This window comes from Camelus dromedarius, chromosome 6, assembly GCF_036321535.1.
Source record: "Camelus dromedarius isolate mCamDro1 chromosome 6, mCamDro1.pat, whole genome shotgun sequence".
In the NCBI taxonomy this organism is placed as follows: domain Eukaryota; kingdom Metazoa; phylum Chordata; class Mammalia; order Artiodactyla; family Camelidae; genus Camelus; species Camelus dromedarius.
In genome coordinates, this window is record NC_087441.1 from 14,878,001 (window position 1) to 14,897,831 (window position 19,831).

The following is a 19,831-nucleotide window of genomic DNA, read 5'->3' on the forward strand; positions in this document are numbered from 1 at the left end:
AATCAAATGTACACCAATCAAGCCCCGAATGGAAAATGATCCCAACTCCAATATTATCATTACCTTGTGTGTAGGCAGCATCATCAGATCCCATACTCAACTTCCGTGCTTCACTTATTCTATCCACATGTGCTAAAGTAGGGTCCGTGAGGTGCTGAATATTCTCTGTTTCTACATAATGATCAGGATGGTTTAGAAGATTTGTAAGTTCAAAGGTAGGGGACACTACCCCTGGTGAAACTGCAGGGGGTTTATTGGGAGAAACTGTAATTTTGAAAGTATATTTTGTATTGGGCTGAGTGACCACCACTCGAGGAGAAGTTGCAGAGTTATTGCCTACTGCTCGACTTTTGGGAGGGTGGTGATGAATAAAGGCAGGACCCATGCTCACTTGCCCGGACATATTCCTGGCGGTAGCAGATGCTCCAGAGTTTGTGGATATAAAGAGGGTGGGCTGATTCCGCATGACCTGCTCATCTCCTGTGGTGGCATTAGCTGAAATATAGACCTTAGGTTGACTACGGGACATTACCTCATCAGTATTCGGGGGACTGGCAGCTATGTAAACAGTGGGCTGATTTCTATTTAAGGTCTGGCTGTTGACCGAAGAGGAACTGCTGGAGGTTCGAGGTCCAGAAGAACGTAATTTTGAAGAACTGTTTCTTTGTGGGGGTTCAAGTTTGATTTCAATCTGGTTTTTTCGAGGTCCTGTTGAAATATTCTGAATGTTATATTGGCTGTGGGCAGAAGACTGTGAGCCACCAGATGAATGAACTGTTGGTGGCTGTGGGGTAGTAGGTGAACTGATGGGCATGTAGACATGAGAAGTCTGGTGGCCTTGCTGATTGGGCTGCTGGGCTGAGGTATGTGGCAGAGGAGCAGATGCAGGATATGTAGTCCAGGGACCAGGCTGTGAAGGTTGATAAACTTGTTGAGGGTTCATGGGATTAAACTGAGATACCCAGCCAGAATGCTGTTGTGTCTGTCGAGTTGTACCACTAGGAGTTGTAATGTAGGGCCTAATATAGATAGAATTTCCCTGTGGACTGTTAAGTACAGGTGGAGGTACACCATGTATGTGCAAAGATGTAGGAGTATTACGACCAGTCTGGATATTTGGGGCTAAAGTTACCATAATGGGATTAAATCTCGGAGTTTGTTGAGAAAGGTTAGATGTTCCTTTGCTGCCTAAGTGAAATCCAAGATGTGGTGCTGAATTTGAAGCACCAGATGTACTGGACATTCCAAAAACATTGAAGCCTTGAGGAACTTGAGCTGGTGCTGTCTGTGGCTCCTGCTGAAATAGTTCATTATTGGACTGACCACCTTGAAGTTGTCCATCACTAATGCTGTGCGTTAGAGTCCTACTTCCATTCATTCTATTTCCTTCTCTTCCATGGTGGTAAACATTCTGTGACTGCAAGTCCAAGTTGAGAGAAGTCATGTGATTGCGTAGACCAGAAATTCCAGAATCATCCGAAAAATTCAAGTCTCCTTCACCATAAAGATACCTTGTACTCTCCTGAGAGAGAACTGCACAGCAGGCATCCAGGTTATTATTATTCTATAAAACAAAATAAAAACAGCATGATGTTAACAACCAGAAGCTAATGCATATACTGTCATCATTATTAAAATACCACATGATTAACAAGTGATTAGTCAATATAATTATAAAAGATATATTTGAGAAGAACTAATATTTATGCAAATAGTTGAATTAAAGATCCCCATTACTAACATAATGAAAAAGTTCTCTAGCAATAACTAAAAGTGAACCAAGTCATTGTTCTGTTTTAGAAGCTATTTTATAGTAAATGGATTCATGCAAATACAGTACAATTACAACTTAATTAAAAATGCAATCTAAATGTTGAACAAAATATAAGCACTTGATTAAGCATATAATACTGTACAACTAATATTCTGCACATTCAAGTGCTATGTGATTCTTTTAAAAATGACCTTTAAAAAAACTAATCGTAGTATTTAAATTAAAAAGTTCTAAAATTAATAACAAAGGCATCTCAATTCTTTACATGCTTCTGCGTGTTTTAAAAAAACCCTACCCATATCTACATATATAATATAAGCTCAAGGTAGCCTGCAGAGTAACTGAGTTTCCTTCTCTGCCTTTAGACAGCACCAGATAATTATACTCCAGAGAAATGAAAACAAAACAAAACAAAAATAATCAGATTGTTTTCAAAGAATTCTCATAAGAGACTGACAAACCACTCCTCATAAATCATCCATAAAAATATTTACTGAACACCTACAATATGTACAGCATTCTGTTTGAAACTGTGGAAGACCCAATGACGTATAAAACCAAACTTCTCCCTAGAAGAGTTTGCAACTCAATTAGGGAGATAAACTATGGATTTATGGAAAGGTAACATTATTAAAACACGAGTATGTGCCAAATAATGAGTGGTATTGAAGTTCAACAAAGAGTTAATATTATAGGCTACTGTAGAAAGGACTATGTTAATGAGGGAGGTACCATCTGATGGGCTTCAGAGTATATGTAGAACTTGGATAGAAAAAAGCATTCTTGGTGAAAGGAAGTTAAAGATAGACATAAATGTGATAGTAAGTAAAAGTTCTAAGCAAGGTAATTAGAACAGATCTAGCTGGAGTTAAAAGGTTTGTACTGGAAATTTTGTAGAACAAATTGTTAAAAAAGCAGACTGCCATTAAATAATTGTGGGTTTTGAAAAATGAATCATACTAGACTTTGGACTTCAATATAGGTAACGGGGAGTTATACAATGGACTATTACTCTGCCATAAAAAAGAGTGAAATAATGCTATTTGCAGCAACATAGATGACCTAGAGATGATCATACCAAGTGAAGTAATTCAGACAGAGAAAGATAAATATACGATAATACTTATATGTGGAATCTAAAAAGATGATACAAAGGAATTTATTTACAAAACAGACTCACAAACATAGAAAACAAACTTAAGGTTACCAAAGGGGAAGGGGTGAGGGATAAACTAGGGATTTGGGATTAACAGATACACACCACTATATATAAATTAGATAAACAACAAGGACCTACTGTACTGCACAGGGAACTATATTCAATATCTTGTAATAACCTATAATGGAAAATAATCTGAATATATATATATATGTATATGTACAACTGAATCACTTTTCTGTATACCTGAAACACTGTAAATCAACAACTACAATAAAAAATTTTAAAAATATATAGACAATGGGGAGAGCCACTGAATATAAATTAACAGAGAACTGAAGATACAAAGGATGTTTGGGGAACATGGCTCCACTGATACTTAAGAACAGGAAAAGGGAAACTTTTTGCCAAGAAGACCAGTTAGAAGTCATGAAATAACAACTGACAGTGGAAACAAATTATGAACGACTACAGATAGTCAACACAATTTGGCACAAAAGAGAAAGAGGAGTCAAAGAGAAATGGAAGATTAAGAGTGTAACAGAAAGCTGATGGTTTTAGACATAAAAAAGATGAATAACCAAGTTAAAATGTCTACAGGCAGTTTGATACGAGATTAAATTTTATTAGAGAAAACTGAACTAAAAAGTATCTTGAAGTCTTGTTAAAAAATGATGGTCCACAGTTTGAATAGGTAATGCAAAAGGTTAGTGAGCAAGGTTTGACTTTTTTCCCTCCCCAAATCAACTGATCAGATCTCTCATGCTATAAAAATCCTTTTATCCTACTCATAACTCTGAATTGATACATTAGTTTTTCAAATAAAATTTAAAAATTCATCACAATCTTTATCAACTGATTACTCCTTCTCATAGACCTTATCTTTTGCCAAACCTAATTGGCACTTTTTGCTTCAAGCTAACTTTATTGCTATTCTTAGTAAATTCTTCCTTCTAAGTCAAAACTCAAAGATCTCATCGTCTCATCTCTCTGTCAACATTCCCAAATTAGATTGTATATTCCCTACCAAATCCAATCTCACACTTCCTTTTTAAAAGCTGATACTCATATTTACCAATTCTTCTTCTCTAATTTTCTAGAGCTCTCAAAAACCCCTTCAATTCTGTATAATCTCTCATTATTTAATATGTCCTAATCCCAGCTATGTCGGAACTCACATGTTCTTAGGTTATTTACTCTCTACAGACTTTCTTATCATAAAAGACATAAAAGAACTTACAGGGATTTTATAAGGCTATAACAGGATAAAAGGAAATGTACTTTTCATTAAACCTTTTATTTCAGAAAATTTTAAACATATACAAAAATAGAGTAAATATGACAAACTCTCCCAATTCATCATCCATCTTTAAAAATATCCATATATGGCAAATCTTTTATTATCCAGTGTGTATGCCCCAGAAACCCCCTCCACGAAGCTAGATCAGCCCTGATATTATTTTGTTTTCATCTGTAAATACTTCAATATGTATCTATTAAAAAAAATAACCACAATGCTGTTATCATAAAATAATCAATGCTTAATATCACATAATATCCAAATAGTGTTAAAAGTCCCGATTGTCTCATAAATATCTTTTTAGTTAGTTTAAATCAAGATCTAAGCAAGGTGCACATGTTACATCTGGTTGATATGTCTCAGGTTTCTTACAGTAATTAACCCTCTCCTCTTTTTAAACATTTTCTAGACATTTGTTTTTTCAAAAATGATCATTTGTTCAGCAGAATTTGCCATCTGGACTGGCTGAGTGCACCCTATGGTGTCAATATTTCCTGTATTTTGTTACAAACTAGAAGTTATAACTATAGGTGTGAACAGATTCTCGTACAAATTTTTGGCCAGACTCTTTATAGGATTTATTTCTTACTATATCGCAAGGAGGCACAATAATACATCTGACTGTCTTTTTGTGATATTAAAGCTGATTGGTGGGTTCTGATGTTGTCAGCTTGATTTAGCTAATGATTTTCAGCCGTCACTAATTATTAATTATTTAGAAACTTTATTTCATTAGGGACTGCAAAATGGTGGTATCCCATTTAATTGGGGTAATATCCCAATTATAAGATTTCTTCTTCATATATTAGTTGCAATTCTTCCTCAAAGAACTTGCTCTTTTCAACTACTTAGTTACCTTACTCTTTGCAAAGAAGAAGCAGAATAAATAAGTTCTTTCTCTTTACTGGTTTTTAGAATAATGAATTGGTGCCCTAGCAAATGCCAAAAATGACAGACTTATTTTCAGTATCATTATAAACTACTATGTTTTTAACATTTTGATATGTGTCAACTGATTATGGTCATTATATCTTATCTTTAGGCTAGTGGGAATTACTTCAAGTTGGCTCCTGTGTTCATCTGACATGAACCCAGTCGTCTTTCATAGCTTCCTTGCTTTCTAGTAAGACAGGATGCCCAAGATCATCTTGTACATTTCCTATCCCAGACTTAGAGTCAGCTGTTTCTCAAAGAAGCCCTGGTTGCTTTCAGTGGGGAACTGCAGAAGACTCCCTTTAATGTATATCAAAAAAGGTGGGATGAGTTTTTAAAAGGTTGAGAATCATTGCTTTTTTTGTTTATATACAAATCTGCATTTCAAAGCTACAAGAGTCTGAACCATTATTTCCAGTTTCTCTTTCATTTTTCCTCAAGCTTCTTGCACAGAGATTACAGGCAGTATCAAAATATGCACTGTTATTATTCTTCTCAAACTGATTCATTCACTCTTTCAACCGACATTTACTGAGTATCCCATTAGGCAAGCAGAAAGGAATACAATCACTGTTCTTAAGGATCTCGCTGGTCCAGTATAAAAGATCAATGGGCATACAAATAAATATAATGCAAAACGGTAGGTGTTTTAACAGAAATATGGATAAGGGCTATAGGTGGAGGGTATATGAAAAGGCTTCAACTAAGGGTATGGTTCTAAGGTTTACAAATAACTGAATGGACAATCCTTAACATATTATTTTGAAAAGAAATAGCAATTTTACACCTACAGATTCAAACTCCATAGTAAGAGAATTAAAAAACAGTGAAAATTTCAGCTAAAAAAAGAAAAAAATCAAAGCACCAACTATGCAGTATTTTCACACTATTCTCAGTTATGATTTAATTGCCAAATATAAATTTTAAAGATATGAATTACACCTGCTGATAACAGCTATCTGAGAGAATCCATAGCACAAGGAAACAATATCAGTAGTTCCAAAAAGAGGGAGCTGAGCAGGAAACAAAGTCAAGAAGAGAACTGAGAACAGATACTTCTGTTCTCGTCCTAAGAAGCAAGATGTTTAAGAACATGTATACAAAATGGCTGTGTGGCACAATCCTTTACCACTAATTCTTCATATTTTGTATACTTTTTTTTCCATCTAGAAAAGCTCTGAACTGGCATATTATAGGAAGGATCTCTTCAGAGGAAAGACAGACGCCTACTTACTCAGCTGAGAAAGCTCCAGAGAGCAGCTCCCAAAAGAAAGGCTATCGCCAAATTAGAGGTGTTTATACTACATCTAGAGGTAACTCAATTTGCCATTACAGTTTAAAAATAACCCTAAATTTGGGGAGATTTACACCCAGTTATATTCCCAGAGGAGCCCTCCCCATTCCTTGCTTGTCACGTTTTCTGTAATATCAGCTTAAAGGCACATTACTTGGATGCCCAGAATGATTATCAACACAACTTAAGAGTTGGTGTTGGGAAGCACATTTATAGGGAGGTTTGTTTTTGTAAAACCACATTAACATAGTGAAGGTGACAGATGCCCAAAGAAAGTTCTAAATCTTTTATTTTCTATTTTTTGATGAAGTTGAAAACATGTTCACTTATTTTATTATTCTTTTTTTATTGAAGTATAGTCAGTTTACAATGTTGTGTCTACTTATCTTAGTTTTTAAAAGAATAAGTAATTCATTTACAGAGACTAAAACATTAAAAGACATACATTGAGAAGTTTCACTCTCCTCTGGCTTGTTCTCTCTTGACCGCCATGGGTAGCCATCTTTTATTAATTTTGTTTTTTAATCCTTTCAGTGTTTCTTTATGCAAACAGGGGCAGATATACGTACATGTGTATATTTAGTCCCCCTGCCTTCATCTATATATGCTGCTCTACGTTTTGCTTTTTTAACTTAATATATCCTGAAGATCATACTGTAAGCGTTCTTCCTCCCTCTCTTCCTTTCTTTCTTTTTAATATTTAAAATAATTCTACCAAAGGCTCTCTATGTTTTACTCCTGGTTAAGGTACTTTCAAATCTCTAGAGCCAGGCTATTGGAACAATGTTCTGGACAGTTCTTTCTTTCAATAGTAAGTCTTACAGAATTTTATTGAAAAATCTATAGTATTTTTCTATTTTTCAATGACTCACTGAACATTCTCAGTATAGTCTTATCAGAATATGCTATTAGGATAATTAGGAAAAGGTACCTGAGTTCTAGGGGGAGGTACATTCCCCTCACTATCTCTGCTCCTGCCCATACTTTCTTTAGCTTCTGACTCCATTTTTATTACCCTTTTCTCCTTTTTTTCCCCCATTCTTTTCATTTCATTGTACATCTGATATCAACAAATGTGGACTACTGATTCACTCACCAAATATTTATTATGGGCCTTCCACTATTATTACTGTTACTTGTACTGGCTGCTAGCATTTATTAAGCACTCATTACAAACGGGTATCCTGTAGTTGCTTACCTGCATTACCATATTTAATTCTCTATGAAGTTTTAAAATTTCCATTGCACAGTTGAGGAAAATTGAGGGTCAGAGAGGTTAATTCAATTACTGCTAATAACTGTCAAAACTTTATCACCAAAATATATGCTATTTATTTGTTATTATTGAAAACTCTTATATTATTTCCCCCAGCTTTAACTGAGGAATGATTGATAAATAAAAACTGTATACATTTAGGTTGTACAAGATGATTTTTTTAAAGGTATACAATGTGATGATTTAATATACATATTAAAGGTATACATGATTACTACTTTCAGACACCAAAACTCATCTCTCTCCATTACAGCACACTAATGCCAAAGAAGATAAAAGAGTATTCTTCCAATGTTTAAAAAAAATACCAAGTTTGTATTAATACATTCAGAAATCATTGAACACTGACCTGTAACATGCACCTGGATACAACAACTTCAGGTACTTCAGGGAATTTTTGTCGCAGGTCATGTAAAACCTGAAAATCAATTTGGTGGCTTCCTTGGGCCATTCGTATATTGCCTGATCAGGACTATTTGTACAGTAGGCAATTCTAGGCCTTAGTGGAAATAGTACTCATCTCTTCTGTCCAAGCATTTTCTGTGAAAGAAGAAAAAAAATTTTAATGAGAACTTATTATAGAATGAATAATATTGTGGACTTAGAATTTCAACACAAAAGGGTATGTGCATTAGTATCTAACATTTAATATAAACTATAAAAATAATTATTCCTATAATGCTTTCCATATAGATATTTATAGTGTCTTTAACTCCTGATGGCAAACTTTCAGTGTCTAATTCCTAGGTATTTGTACGCTTTATAATGGCTGTGCCAAAAGGCATTTCAAATAAGAAACTGTCAAGGTTGTTTTAAAAAGGAAAAACGAGTAACTTTACTGATTTTTTTCTTAATGATCAGAGAACAGCCTCAGGTAATTTTGTTTACTCTATTTAAAATTCTTAAAGTTTGGATCCTGAAAGTTTTTTCTATAAACAGTTTTGCATGGTTTTTCTAAAAATGGTAAGTCAAAACATTTGCTATTTTGTCTTAGTTTTTTACTTAATCCTTAAGTGTGTAATCAATTAATTCTCAGGGGCTTAGTAGCATTTTATTCCCTCTGTTTCTATTAAATCAGTATTTAAAAAATATGAAAGCTTGGGCCCCAATCCCAGAGGTTCTGATTTAATTGGTTGGGAGCAGCCTGGGCACATGGATTTTTAAAAGCTCTCCAAGTGATTCTAAGATATGGAGCAAGTTGAGAATTACCTAACTTATTTTTATTCCTAACATTTCTATGTAAACCATGTTTAATCTTGAAAGCCTCTTTTGTGATACAAATAGTATATAAATATATTAAACCTAAACAACATAATATTTAAAGTCATTCCATTTGCATAATAATTTAAATACATTTCATTTTAACAACAAGACTATCTCTTTAAAACAAATTTCTCATCTGTCGTATTTCTCTTTTAACTTTGCTAACATAAGCTTAAATACAAGTCTGTAAATTCCATGAATACAGGAATTAGGTCTCTTGTTCATTACTGTATGAGCACGTTGTAACAGTTTTTAGCATAACAGTAGATATTTAAATGCTTTTAATAAACCCTGAATCAACAAAATAAAAGCTCATTTAGATATCATGTTTGATAAAGTCAGCTTTTTATTATCATTTGATTAATCTTTACCTAATTCTTTTATCTGTGTGACTTCAGCTTAGTACCATCTCCTAGGTAAAATCACTGCCAAACCAAGTTATTCGCCATTACAGATTCCCCCAATCTATTTATAACACACACACACACACACACACACACACACTTTAGCACTCAGAGTGGTGTTTCTACAAATGGGATGCAGGAGAAGAGAGAAATACTGGAAATTAGCAAATGATATTTAAACATAATATAAGGGGCGATAAACATGGTATAGACTGCTCATCTTGAGAAGCCTCCCCTGACTTCACTCCAGCTATCAGCTCATTTATCTGCCCCTTCCCTCTTTTGGCTTAAACTTCTTGAATGAGTTGTTTATACTTTAAGTGCCTTCATTTCCTATCTCTTAATCACTTCTAAACCTACCCCAGTCAGGCTTTCACAGTTTTCCTTCACTGAAACTACACTTAATCAAAGCTGTCATGGGCTTTCAGGCTGTCAAACTTCACCACCACTCCTCAGGGCTCATCTCACCAGACCTCTCCGCAGCTTATGACGCAGTCAACCACTCCCTCATACTTTAAACAATTTCTTTACTTGGCTTCTGAGATTTATATTCTGGATTTCCTCCTACCTACTGGCAGCTTCTCAGTCTTTGTCAGATTCTTTTCCTTTTCTGAATAACTTAAATGTTGGTGAGCTACGAAGTTTAGATGTAGGGTTTCTTTTCAATTACACCAACATTCTTCTTCAAGGTAATCTCATACAAATGCACTGCTTTAGATAGAGACTTTCCAAATTTACATCTCCAACTCTAAGGGAGCACATTCAGTTGGTCCTTCTCATATCCCATATCTAATCCACCACCAAGTTTTGTTGGCTGTTAACTACAAAACAAATCTGACCACTTTTTCCCACCTCTGTTACTGTTCTGGTCCAAGCCACCATCATCACACTTGCTTGCTTTTCTGATAGACTATCATGGGCACTAACAGGAAAATTGTTCAAATGTACAACTGTATTTTAGGGGTTCCACTTCCTGTACTGGCTGAGTAGTTCCTACTGGGCTCTCTCATGAACAACTATAACTAGATAAAGTATAAAAAAAAACTGCTTGAAGGCAGAAATAGCAAGCAGGGAACAGTGGTGTTGAGGGTTAGAAGAAGGGTTTCGGTACTTAGAGGAAGGGGACAGTAGAGGGTGACTTTCCATTTTTTAAATGGCTTTAAGACAGAGAGCAGGCCCCAGTTGGTTTGCATAGCTAAAACCCAAACAGTAAACCTGCAGTCTTACTCACTTAATGACCCAAAGGAGACACTCTGGCATAACCACACCAGCTGAAAAAGTAGTGAGTAAATTACAGAAAGGAGAGAAGCACCAAGTTCCATGTATAACTTCTCCACCTATCTCTAATCTCCCAACTACACATATGCAAGAGATTCCAAGCAGCCAGGCTTAGGCTAAAATAACTGAACTGAAATTTCAGAGCTTGTAGTTTGAATTCAGCCAAGTTAGCTGGCTACTAAAACCAGCAAGCAAGCACACCAACCAACCAGACAGCAGCACTCCCTAGAACGACACAACAGACCCCGCAGTCTCCACACCGTGTTGCTTATAGCGCCGTTAAGTTACATCCCAGAACTACTGCATGTGAGAAGCAGGGACACTGAGCCACACTTAAGGGGAAGATAGCTGGGGGAGGTCGAGCCCGAGATGACCCAGGTGCTAGAATCAGCATGTAAGGATTTAAAAGCAGCTATTTTGCCTATGCTCAAGGATGTAGCAGCAAATATGCTTGGATTTCTCGGGGGGGGGGGAGAAACTACATTAAAAAAAAAAAAAAATTCAAGAAGCAAAAAATACAATGTCTGAAATAAAAAAAATTCACTGGATGGATCTGACCACAGGTTGGAGTGGAAGAAAGAGTCAGTGAACTTGAAGACAAAGCAACAGAAATTATTCTAAACTGAAGGATGAAGAAAAGAAAATGATTGAGGTGGGGGGACAAATAGAACCTCAGACCTGTGGGAAAGTATCAAAAGCTCTAACATACCTTGGAAATCCAGAAGGAAAGGGGAGAGAGAAAGGGGTAGAAAAAAGTATTTAATAAAACAATGGCTACAAATGTCCCCAAGTTAGTGAAGGATATAAATTTACAGATCAATAAGATGGTGACTGGCTCCCCAGTCATCTTGATGGCTGCTCTTGGTTGGGGGCCATCCTTCACCTACGGCAGGAAGATCATGGTCACAAAGACGACAAAAAAGCTGCCAAAGTCAATCAACTCTAGACTCTAGATCAACTCGAGACTCCAACTTCTTATGAAAAGTAGAAAGTACATGCTGGGGTACACACAGGCTCTGAAAATGATGAGACAGCCAAAGGGAAACTGATCATCCTCACCAGCAACTGCTTAGCCTTGAAGAAATCTGAAACAGAGTTTTATTACATGTTGGCCAAAACTGGTATCCATCACTACAGCAGCAATGATATTGAATTGGGCACAGTGGGTGGGAAATATCACAGAATATGCACACTGGCTATCATTGATCCAGGTGATTCTGATGTCATTAGAAGCATGCCAAAACAGACTGGTGAAAAATAAGTGATGCAAAATTCTTCTTTAATAAAACTGTCCAGAGCGTATTTTAAAAACAACAACAAAAAAGATCTTGATCAAGAAGACCAGCAAACCCTACCCAGGAAGAGCCAAAGAAAATCACACACTGCATAGCAGTCGAAGTGCTGAAAACCAAAAAAAAAAATCCAAAACAAAACAAAACAAAAAACTTGAACGCAGCCAAAGAAAGAAAACATAGGGGAATAATTCAGATGAATGCTGGCTTCTCATCAGAAACAATGGAGGCCAGAAGATACTGAAATGACAAAATTTAAGTGCTGAAAGGGAAAATAAACAACAACTCACGTTCTACATCCAGCAAAAGTAAACTTAAGGACAGCGCAAGATAACTATTTTTAAATGTAGCCTTTATGGGTGAATAAATAAGTTTTACAACTAAATACATCACTGAAACGAACAAACAAACAGGTATTTAATTTCAAAAGGAAAATCAAGAAACATCTTACAACTTAATCAGGAAAATTATTTCTAATAACATATAAAAACGTATTTTCTATGGTTAAGATGCAAAATGACTGCTTTTCTGAGAAAAGAATAAAGAAATCATACTTTATAGAAATGCTTCTGGCAAGAGGTGCAAAATTCTGGCACATAATCTGCCACAGCTCAGAGGATCTTTGAGCTCGAGGAATAATTTCTTAAGGATTCTAAACAGCAGCAGAGTATAAACAGTACTACAAAACCTAATGGTAAATATATTGGATTTATAAAATGTGCCATGTTCTTTCCGTTCACAGAGTATGGAAACAATTTATTTCTGACCTCTCAATATTATAACAGTGCAGAGTACTAAGTGTTGGTTAATCGCTCACTTCGACTTCATGCTATGATAATTATCAAGTTTTCATTTTCACCATCGTTTAACGTGGTGGATTCTTTTAGGACTGTATAACACAAGGAACTGTTTAACTGTAGTCACAAGAAGAGACCACAGTCTCCAGATTGAAAAACAACAATACCAAAGAAAAGCAATGGGACTCACAGGTCTGATCAAAATTTGGGCATTTATGAGGCAACTGGGTATTAAAAACTGGACCGTCACCATCTATCCACAACCCGTGAATTTAAAGACTGCCTAGTGTGCAACAGATATCATGCTGGAGACACAAGTATTAGAGTCAATACCCTTGCTCTGCAGGTCACAGAAATTCTTGGATTAAAGGCACATCAAAACAAGCTCATAATTTAGATACCTATTTTAAGTTGCTCACTATTTCATTTTCTGTCTGCCTTCTGCTACCAGGTCTGCTGCCTGCTAGCTCAGTTTATCTTGTTGCTGACAGCCATTTTTTTCCATCTCATTCACATCATTCAAAAGCAGATTGGAAGAGAGCATAGTACATGAGGCAAATCTGAAGAGAGCAGAGAGCAAGAAAAAGGTAGGGGCCAAATCATGAAGTGACTTGTAGGCCATTAAAATTTGGAGGGTTTACTTTCAGAGTAATGAGAAGCAACTGAAATTTAAGCTCAGAGACAGGGAAGGTGACACGATCAGGAAATCATATGTCTATGAAGAATGGCTATAGCATGAAGAAAAGGGCAAAAGAATATATGAGAAGACCAGTTAGAAAACTACTACAGTCTAGTCAAGAAACAGTTAATAGCTTGTAATTGCAGATGGCAACGAGACTGAGTAGAAGGAAAAACTTAAAGGATATTAAGGAAGTAAAATTTAATAGAATTTGGAGATGGATTAGATACTGGGGTAAATAAAGAAGGAGGTGTTAAGGTTGATTTCAATTTTCAAATGGATGGTGATGCCATCTATAAACTAGCAAACAGTGGAAAAGGTCCAAGAAAAACCAAGGAGTAGATTATAAGTTTAGTTTTGAACATGCTGAATCTAGGGTACTTTTAAAACCTCAAAATGGTGATACCACAGAGGGAGTTTGGGTCTGGGCTGCAGATAAACATTTGAAAGGCATCTTTAGTGCTCTCATTAATTAAAACTTGAGCACAGATGAGATAATCTTACCATATAATTTAAGAATACTCCCCCCCCAAAAAAGAATACTCTAAGAAAAATATGCCTGGTTATATTATGTATAAAACATTATACAGTCATTATTAATTTTTTCCCTAAAGGCCAACATTCTTTGCAGCCCAAATATTAAACATTATACACAAAAACTGATTTTAAAATATATTAGTTTTTTGTTCAGAAGCTATCTTAACATGACACATCCTATAATAAAAAATTTACATAAAATTTTAAGTAAGACAACATGTAGTTTTTAAAAAAGCCAAATAGTACCAACAAAGTTTATCAGAGAAACCAGCATTTCCCTGCCCCATGCCTCTCCACTTTTATACTAATCACTGTCAATATTGAGCTATTTCTCCACATTCCTACACAAGGGCTATTTCTTGATTTTTCAGTTGTATACATTCTCTATGGATTTCCCACTGTGGAAAATGAAGATTTGGCTTTGTAACTCAGTTTCTATCCCACATATATACACCATGCTTCTTCATGCCTATGTCCATCTGTTCAATTACTTACTTCATAATTTTAACTTACATTTATATTCAGTATTTATATTACTTTTTCCTATAAATACTGTTAGCCTAGCCACTTAATCTATTAATAAGGGGTGGATTATATCTCCAACGTTCTTTCCCTACTAGCATTTTGGGAAGAAAAGTGTGTGTGTTGTTAATTTAAAAAACTGCAGAATATTAATCATATGCTACCAAAAGCTGGCTTTCCATCAAGTCCAATACAACAGCAAAGCTCTTGCAATCCTAACCCCAGAGGGAATGAGAAGAAAAGGGAAGGGAAGGGACAGGAGGGAAACACTACTATTCTACTATTGAAGTTATAGATTTAGATGAGATATATTACTTTTTAGCAAACCTTGACAAGAGATTAAAAAACAAACAAAACTCCCAAACAACTATGGAGATACATAAAAGTATGTCAAAGATTAAAGCTGCTGTTCCTGAGCAGGAGGTAACATACAGAGTAAATGATGGAAGAAAGTTTAATTCCCAGAGACCCAACTCTGAAAACAGAAGTAGCAACTAACTGGTAATGTACCTTCTATAAACTACTTAGGTTAACATAATTCAAACTTGGCAGTCAGTGCACTGGCCTTTACTATTAAAGTCTTAACCAAAAAAAGAAATCAATGAATACACTAAATGTTACTCTCAGAGTAACTTAAAAGGCTTAAAACTCTCCTAAGCAGCAGAATTTCAAGAAACTATTCTACTGTAGCCAACTGTTCCTAGAATTTTCTGGCAAAAGAACATGTTAATAGTTAAAAACAGAAATAACCTAACATTGCTAAATATTTCACTCTCAATTCTATATTAGTGGGCACTGTTCCATTTAATAAGATGAGACAATTAGGGGGAAGGTATAGCTCAAGTGGTAGAGTGCATGCTTAGCATGCATAAGGTCCTGGGTTTAATACCCAGTATCTCCTCTAATAAACAAATAAATAAGTAGACCCAATTACCTCTCCCCCCCGAAAATAAAAATAAAAATAATTTAAAAATAAGATGAGAAAATTAAATGGCTGGTTTAAGTATAAATTTTAGGATTCTGTAATGTGTGCTCATTTATGAAATTTAATCTGCCACTTACTGTCTTCTTGGGCAAATCATTAAACTGCTCTGTGTCTCAGTTTCTTCACCTATAAAATGGTGATGATGAGCAGCTACCTCATGCAATTTTGAGAATTAAATGAGTAATACACATAAGATAAAAAAGAGCACATAACAAGCACACAAGTAAATAAAATAGCTTACTACTATCATTTATTCCTTGTAAATGATGAAAACAACTCCAAGAATTTAAAGGATTAGTGATAACAGTGAAAATTAATGGTATTGCACTTGCCTGGCCTACAGTAAAAACACAGTAATAATCATTTATTCTAAATATCGTGAATTTCTACAAAGTACAAGGGAACAGAACATTAGCAAATAGAGCTACATGCCACTCTGGCTGTAGAATATTGAAGGATTGGGTCTTTGAGGCCCTCCTTTTCCATGCATGTGGGATAAATAACTTGTTTAATTAAAGAACTCAGAAAAAGCTACCTGAAAACCAAACAGTAGGCTGGCTAGAAGGAGGGACAGGAGGAAAGGGGATTAGGAAGGAGGAGCTTGGGATGGGGAGCAGCTACAAGAGAGGATGAGAAAGGTCAACAAAGGCTGCAATGTCTAGTCGCTTTTATCATACAAGCTCTTGAGATACACTACCTCTAACATTTTAGTATTATTATGGAAACCTTTATACGTATTATATTTTTGCCCTATTTTTACATGGTTGAGTTTTACTGGAAAAATTTTAATTATAACAAAGAAAAATATAGTTCATAGTGAATACCACAGAGAAATAGGATGAAATATATAAAACTAAAATTCATTTCTCAACTGCATCAGGATTCTCCTTTAGCTTGTGGACAAGAAGGTAAGGGGGTCTTTGCATTTTAACATATATACCATCCTAAAATTTAACTTTGATTTCCACAGTAACCTTCACAGATGGTAACTTTTTCTATAAACAATGGAACCCTGAGTCAGACAGGACTCTAGGAAATTATCTTGTAAAAGTATGTAATTTAAGAGGTAGGAGAAAAGCTTGGTTATCCAGCAGACTCTTTTAACTAGACTTCCTCATCCACCCATACATCTAATTGTATCTCTTAAAGCCAACCCTTGACAACAGACAAAACTTTCTTACACAAGTAATGTTAGTTTCAAAGTGGAGAGACTACCTTGTTCACTGCTGTATCCTAAATACTTAGGAAGTGTAAGGCATGTAGTAGATGCTCAGTAAGTATCTGCTGCAGTAAATCTCTAAATATGCATCAGAACAGATTCAGGTTAAAGACTACTATAACAAGTGGTGGTATTTCTCCAAACTAAAGTGTTTGCCTTACCCTTGGCTATATACATCAGTGCTGCTATAATACTTCTTTTGAAACTGCACATTTATGCCAGTGCAACTGATATATTAGGGAAAAATCTTAACACAATGAATTGTGCTGTGATTCCATCTGCGAGAAACACTAGGTGAATGCAGAAAACCATACTCAGCTGAAATAAGCTGCATATGAACACACAAAATGTAAATATGAACACACCTTAAACATCTGCCAGCTACTTCAGCTCACTACGTCCTCATGGAATCAGTCACACCCATTCACTTCTGGTACACAACTTTTCTTCTGATTTCAGAAAATCTTTCCTCAATGACTTCACAGTAACAAGCTGCCACATCTATGCTCATTTTTATAAGCAAACTTCAGGTCTCTTCAAAAGCAAAGCACAGTATTTATCTGTGTAAATACTGTGTAAGTTTTTACATATTTCTTAGCCATTTGACATGAGTAAAATTGTACTGTCATGTTTTTAAAGGTTCCTATCTCTTTAAATCTTCATGGTGACATTTTTGAGTGTTGTACCCCAAATTTCATTTGTTTCCTGTACATCCTGTGGGTTTTTGTTTCTTTTGGGCATGATTTTTATAGCATGATGCTTTTCAGGGACATATATATCAAATTTTAACAGAACCGTCTGTACTGCAAAGCCCCTTTGATATCAACAACTGTTATTAACTTCCTCAGGATGCCTAACGGGAAGGTAGAATGTTTCAACTTACCTGTTTGGTTGTCAACATGAGGTTAATGTTTTTTTACTACTAATTATTACTTGTGTCTCTTCTGTGGACTAACTGACATGATCAGACTATGCAGTGAGTTAGCCATAATTTTTTTTTGAGTTATAGCAAATTTTGAAACTTCTTGGCCTCAATGAAGATTTAAACTGAAAAGAAAATTACCTTTCTAATTATATATACTATTTAAAATACCTTTTACATTATTGATGTAGTATGTAAGTGTCTCATCAAATGCCAGGTAGGTAATAGCTGATGTACTTCACACGATTAATTTTAAAAGAATTTACAAAATGTCATTAACTGATCATGAAAAAATTCAAAATTATTTTAAATAGCAAATTATTAGAATTATTATTTCTTGGAGTATGATGTTACATCTTTATTAAGGCAAAGCAAACTTTCCTGCTAAATTCTATAATGTCAAATTATTTTCCTAAGAGTTAAAATTCAAGAATTATACTTATGGTAATTAAAATCTAAAATTCAAATACTATTATCATTTACAATTAAAAACAGAAGTATAATCCATCTTTATAAGATAAACTTTAGTATAAAACGCCTGTAACATTGAATCATTTTACACATTATTTGCAAAAATAAAAAACATACCAAATCAATCACCTAAATGCTACTTACTTTAAGTTACTGATCATGTTCAGATTTAGTGTCACTTAAAAGCTTAAAGGGAGCAAAGGATTATGTTACCAGAAAATGTATTTCTCAACTTTATAAGCCTACAGTAATTTACTTTCTAAAGAAAAACAATAAATACTAATAGCTGAAGTAACATAATGATCCACACTACCTCCTCTTAAAAAGAAAACCTCCCAATTTTCTCATTTAATACACTGTCCATGAATGTTGACCATTTCTTAGAGTTAAAAGGCTTACCAGTTATAGTTTGTCTAAAAGGAATGTGCAAGTCAGCCACATTTGGCAATTTATGTATTGTGGTTTTGTGGTGAGTGCTACCATTTTCTAAGGATCAAGAAAAGTGCAATAAATCTAAGACAGAATGGTTATAATTCATCAAAACATATTACATAACTAACTACCTTGTGTGTATTTTCCATCTCATACCTCATTATTATTTTCCAATACATTAGGGCTTTAAGATGGAAACCAAGTCACCTCTCAATGCACCCCCTGCCCCCTTAATGCAATTTTTTGGATAATCCATTCTGTACACAAATATCACCTTTGAAAGAAAACATGATATAAATATATGACATGATAAGAAGTTCCTATTTATAAGTAAAGTGGGAAAAAGTGGAGAAAAGAAAATGAAAGCAATGGAAGGAACCAGTTTTCATCTTAAATCAACCATAAGGGGGGAGGGTATAGCTCAAGCGCTAGAACATGCTTATCATGCACGAGGTCTTGGGTTCAATCCCCAGTACCTCCTCTAAAAATAAACAGACACATAAATCTAATTACCTGCTCCCTCCTGAAAAAAAAAAAAAACTTAAAAAAAATCAACCATAAACATTTGTAATGAACCAACAAACTCAGTGAAAATGAAAATACTCTGGTTAAAATATTAATCTAAAATGGCATTTTAAGATGAATACTCAGAAAGTTAAGAGAAGTTTCACCAAACAATCCCCGTGCAGTTTTGACCCCTTACTTGACTCCTGTTTTTTCCTGGTCATCTCCTCTAACTTTGCCCATCTTCTTTCTACTATCACGGTCCTCAGCTGACTTTTCCCCAAGGTAGACTGCTGGCCAGCTGCTAGGTTTGCATGTGTTATGGCATTTGGAGTGTGATGGTTAACTTCGTAAGTTAGACACAGTGTAAATGGACAGTTATTATCATTCTCTAAAACCTTTAATGACTAACAGAAAGTTAAATCAGCAATTTTAAAATTATATACATTCACTTGATTGGTAATAGACAACTGCAGTGAATCACGTGAACGCTAAACCTGCTAACAGAGAAAATGTATAAAATTCAGAAAACATTTAAATCAAAGATTTCATACTATAATAGTATTCAGAATCTTCAAAAGAAATTATGAGAATTCAAAATGAGCAGTTAAAAGTGGTAAAACAATATTCAATTATGTCTCTAAAATACTAAAGTATATGCCAGTCTTTCAAATCTAACACTGTGAAATTGTTGAATAGTTGGCTATTAAGCTTGTTACAATTATGGTGAATGAGTTTTATATTAGATGGTCAAGAATAATCTCAAAAGTGTAAAGAAACTTCTATCTCA

The 19,831-nt window shown here is 34.9% G+C and overlaps 1 protein-coding gene across 5 annotated transcripts in view; it reads right to left on the minus strand.

Annotated features, from left to right (window-relative positions):
• Positions 1-19,831, minus strand: part of TAB2 (TGF-beta activated kinase 1 (MAP3K7) binding protein 2) — a 76,224-nt gene that overhangs the window by 26,571 nt on the left and 29,822 nt on the right. For 4 of the 5 annotated variants that reach the window (XM_031456518.2, XM_031456517.2, XM_064486593.1 and 1 more), the window contains 2 exons: positions 8,086-8,276; positions 64-1,564 (listed from right to left, as the gene is read on the minus strand). In XM_031456518.2, the coding sequence (XP_031312378.1) occupies positions 64-1,564; positions 8,086-8,187 (1,603 nt within the window). In that variant the 5' untranslated portion in view covers positions 8,188-8,276. Of the gene's footprint in view, positions 1-63; positions 1,565-8,085; positions 8,277-17,077; positions 17,880-19,831 lie in introns of those variants that run through there. The other variant, XM_064486592.1, reaches the window with a different exon arrangement.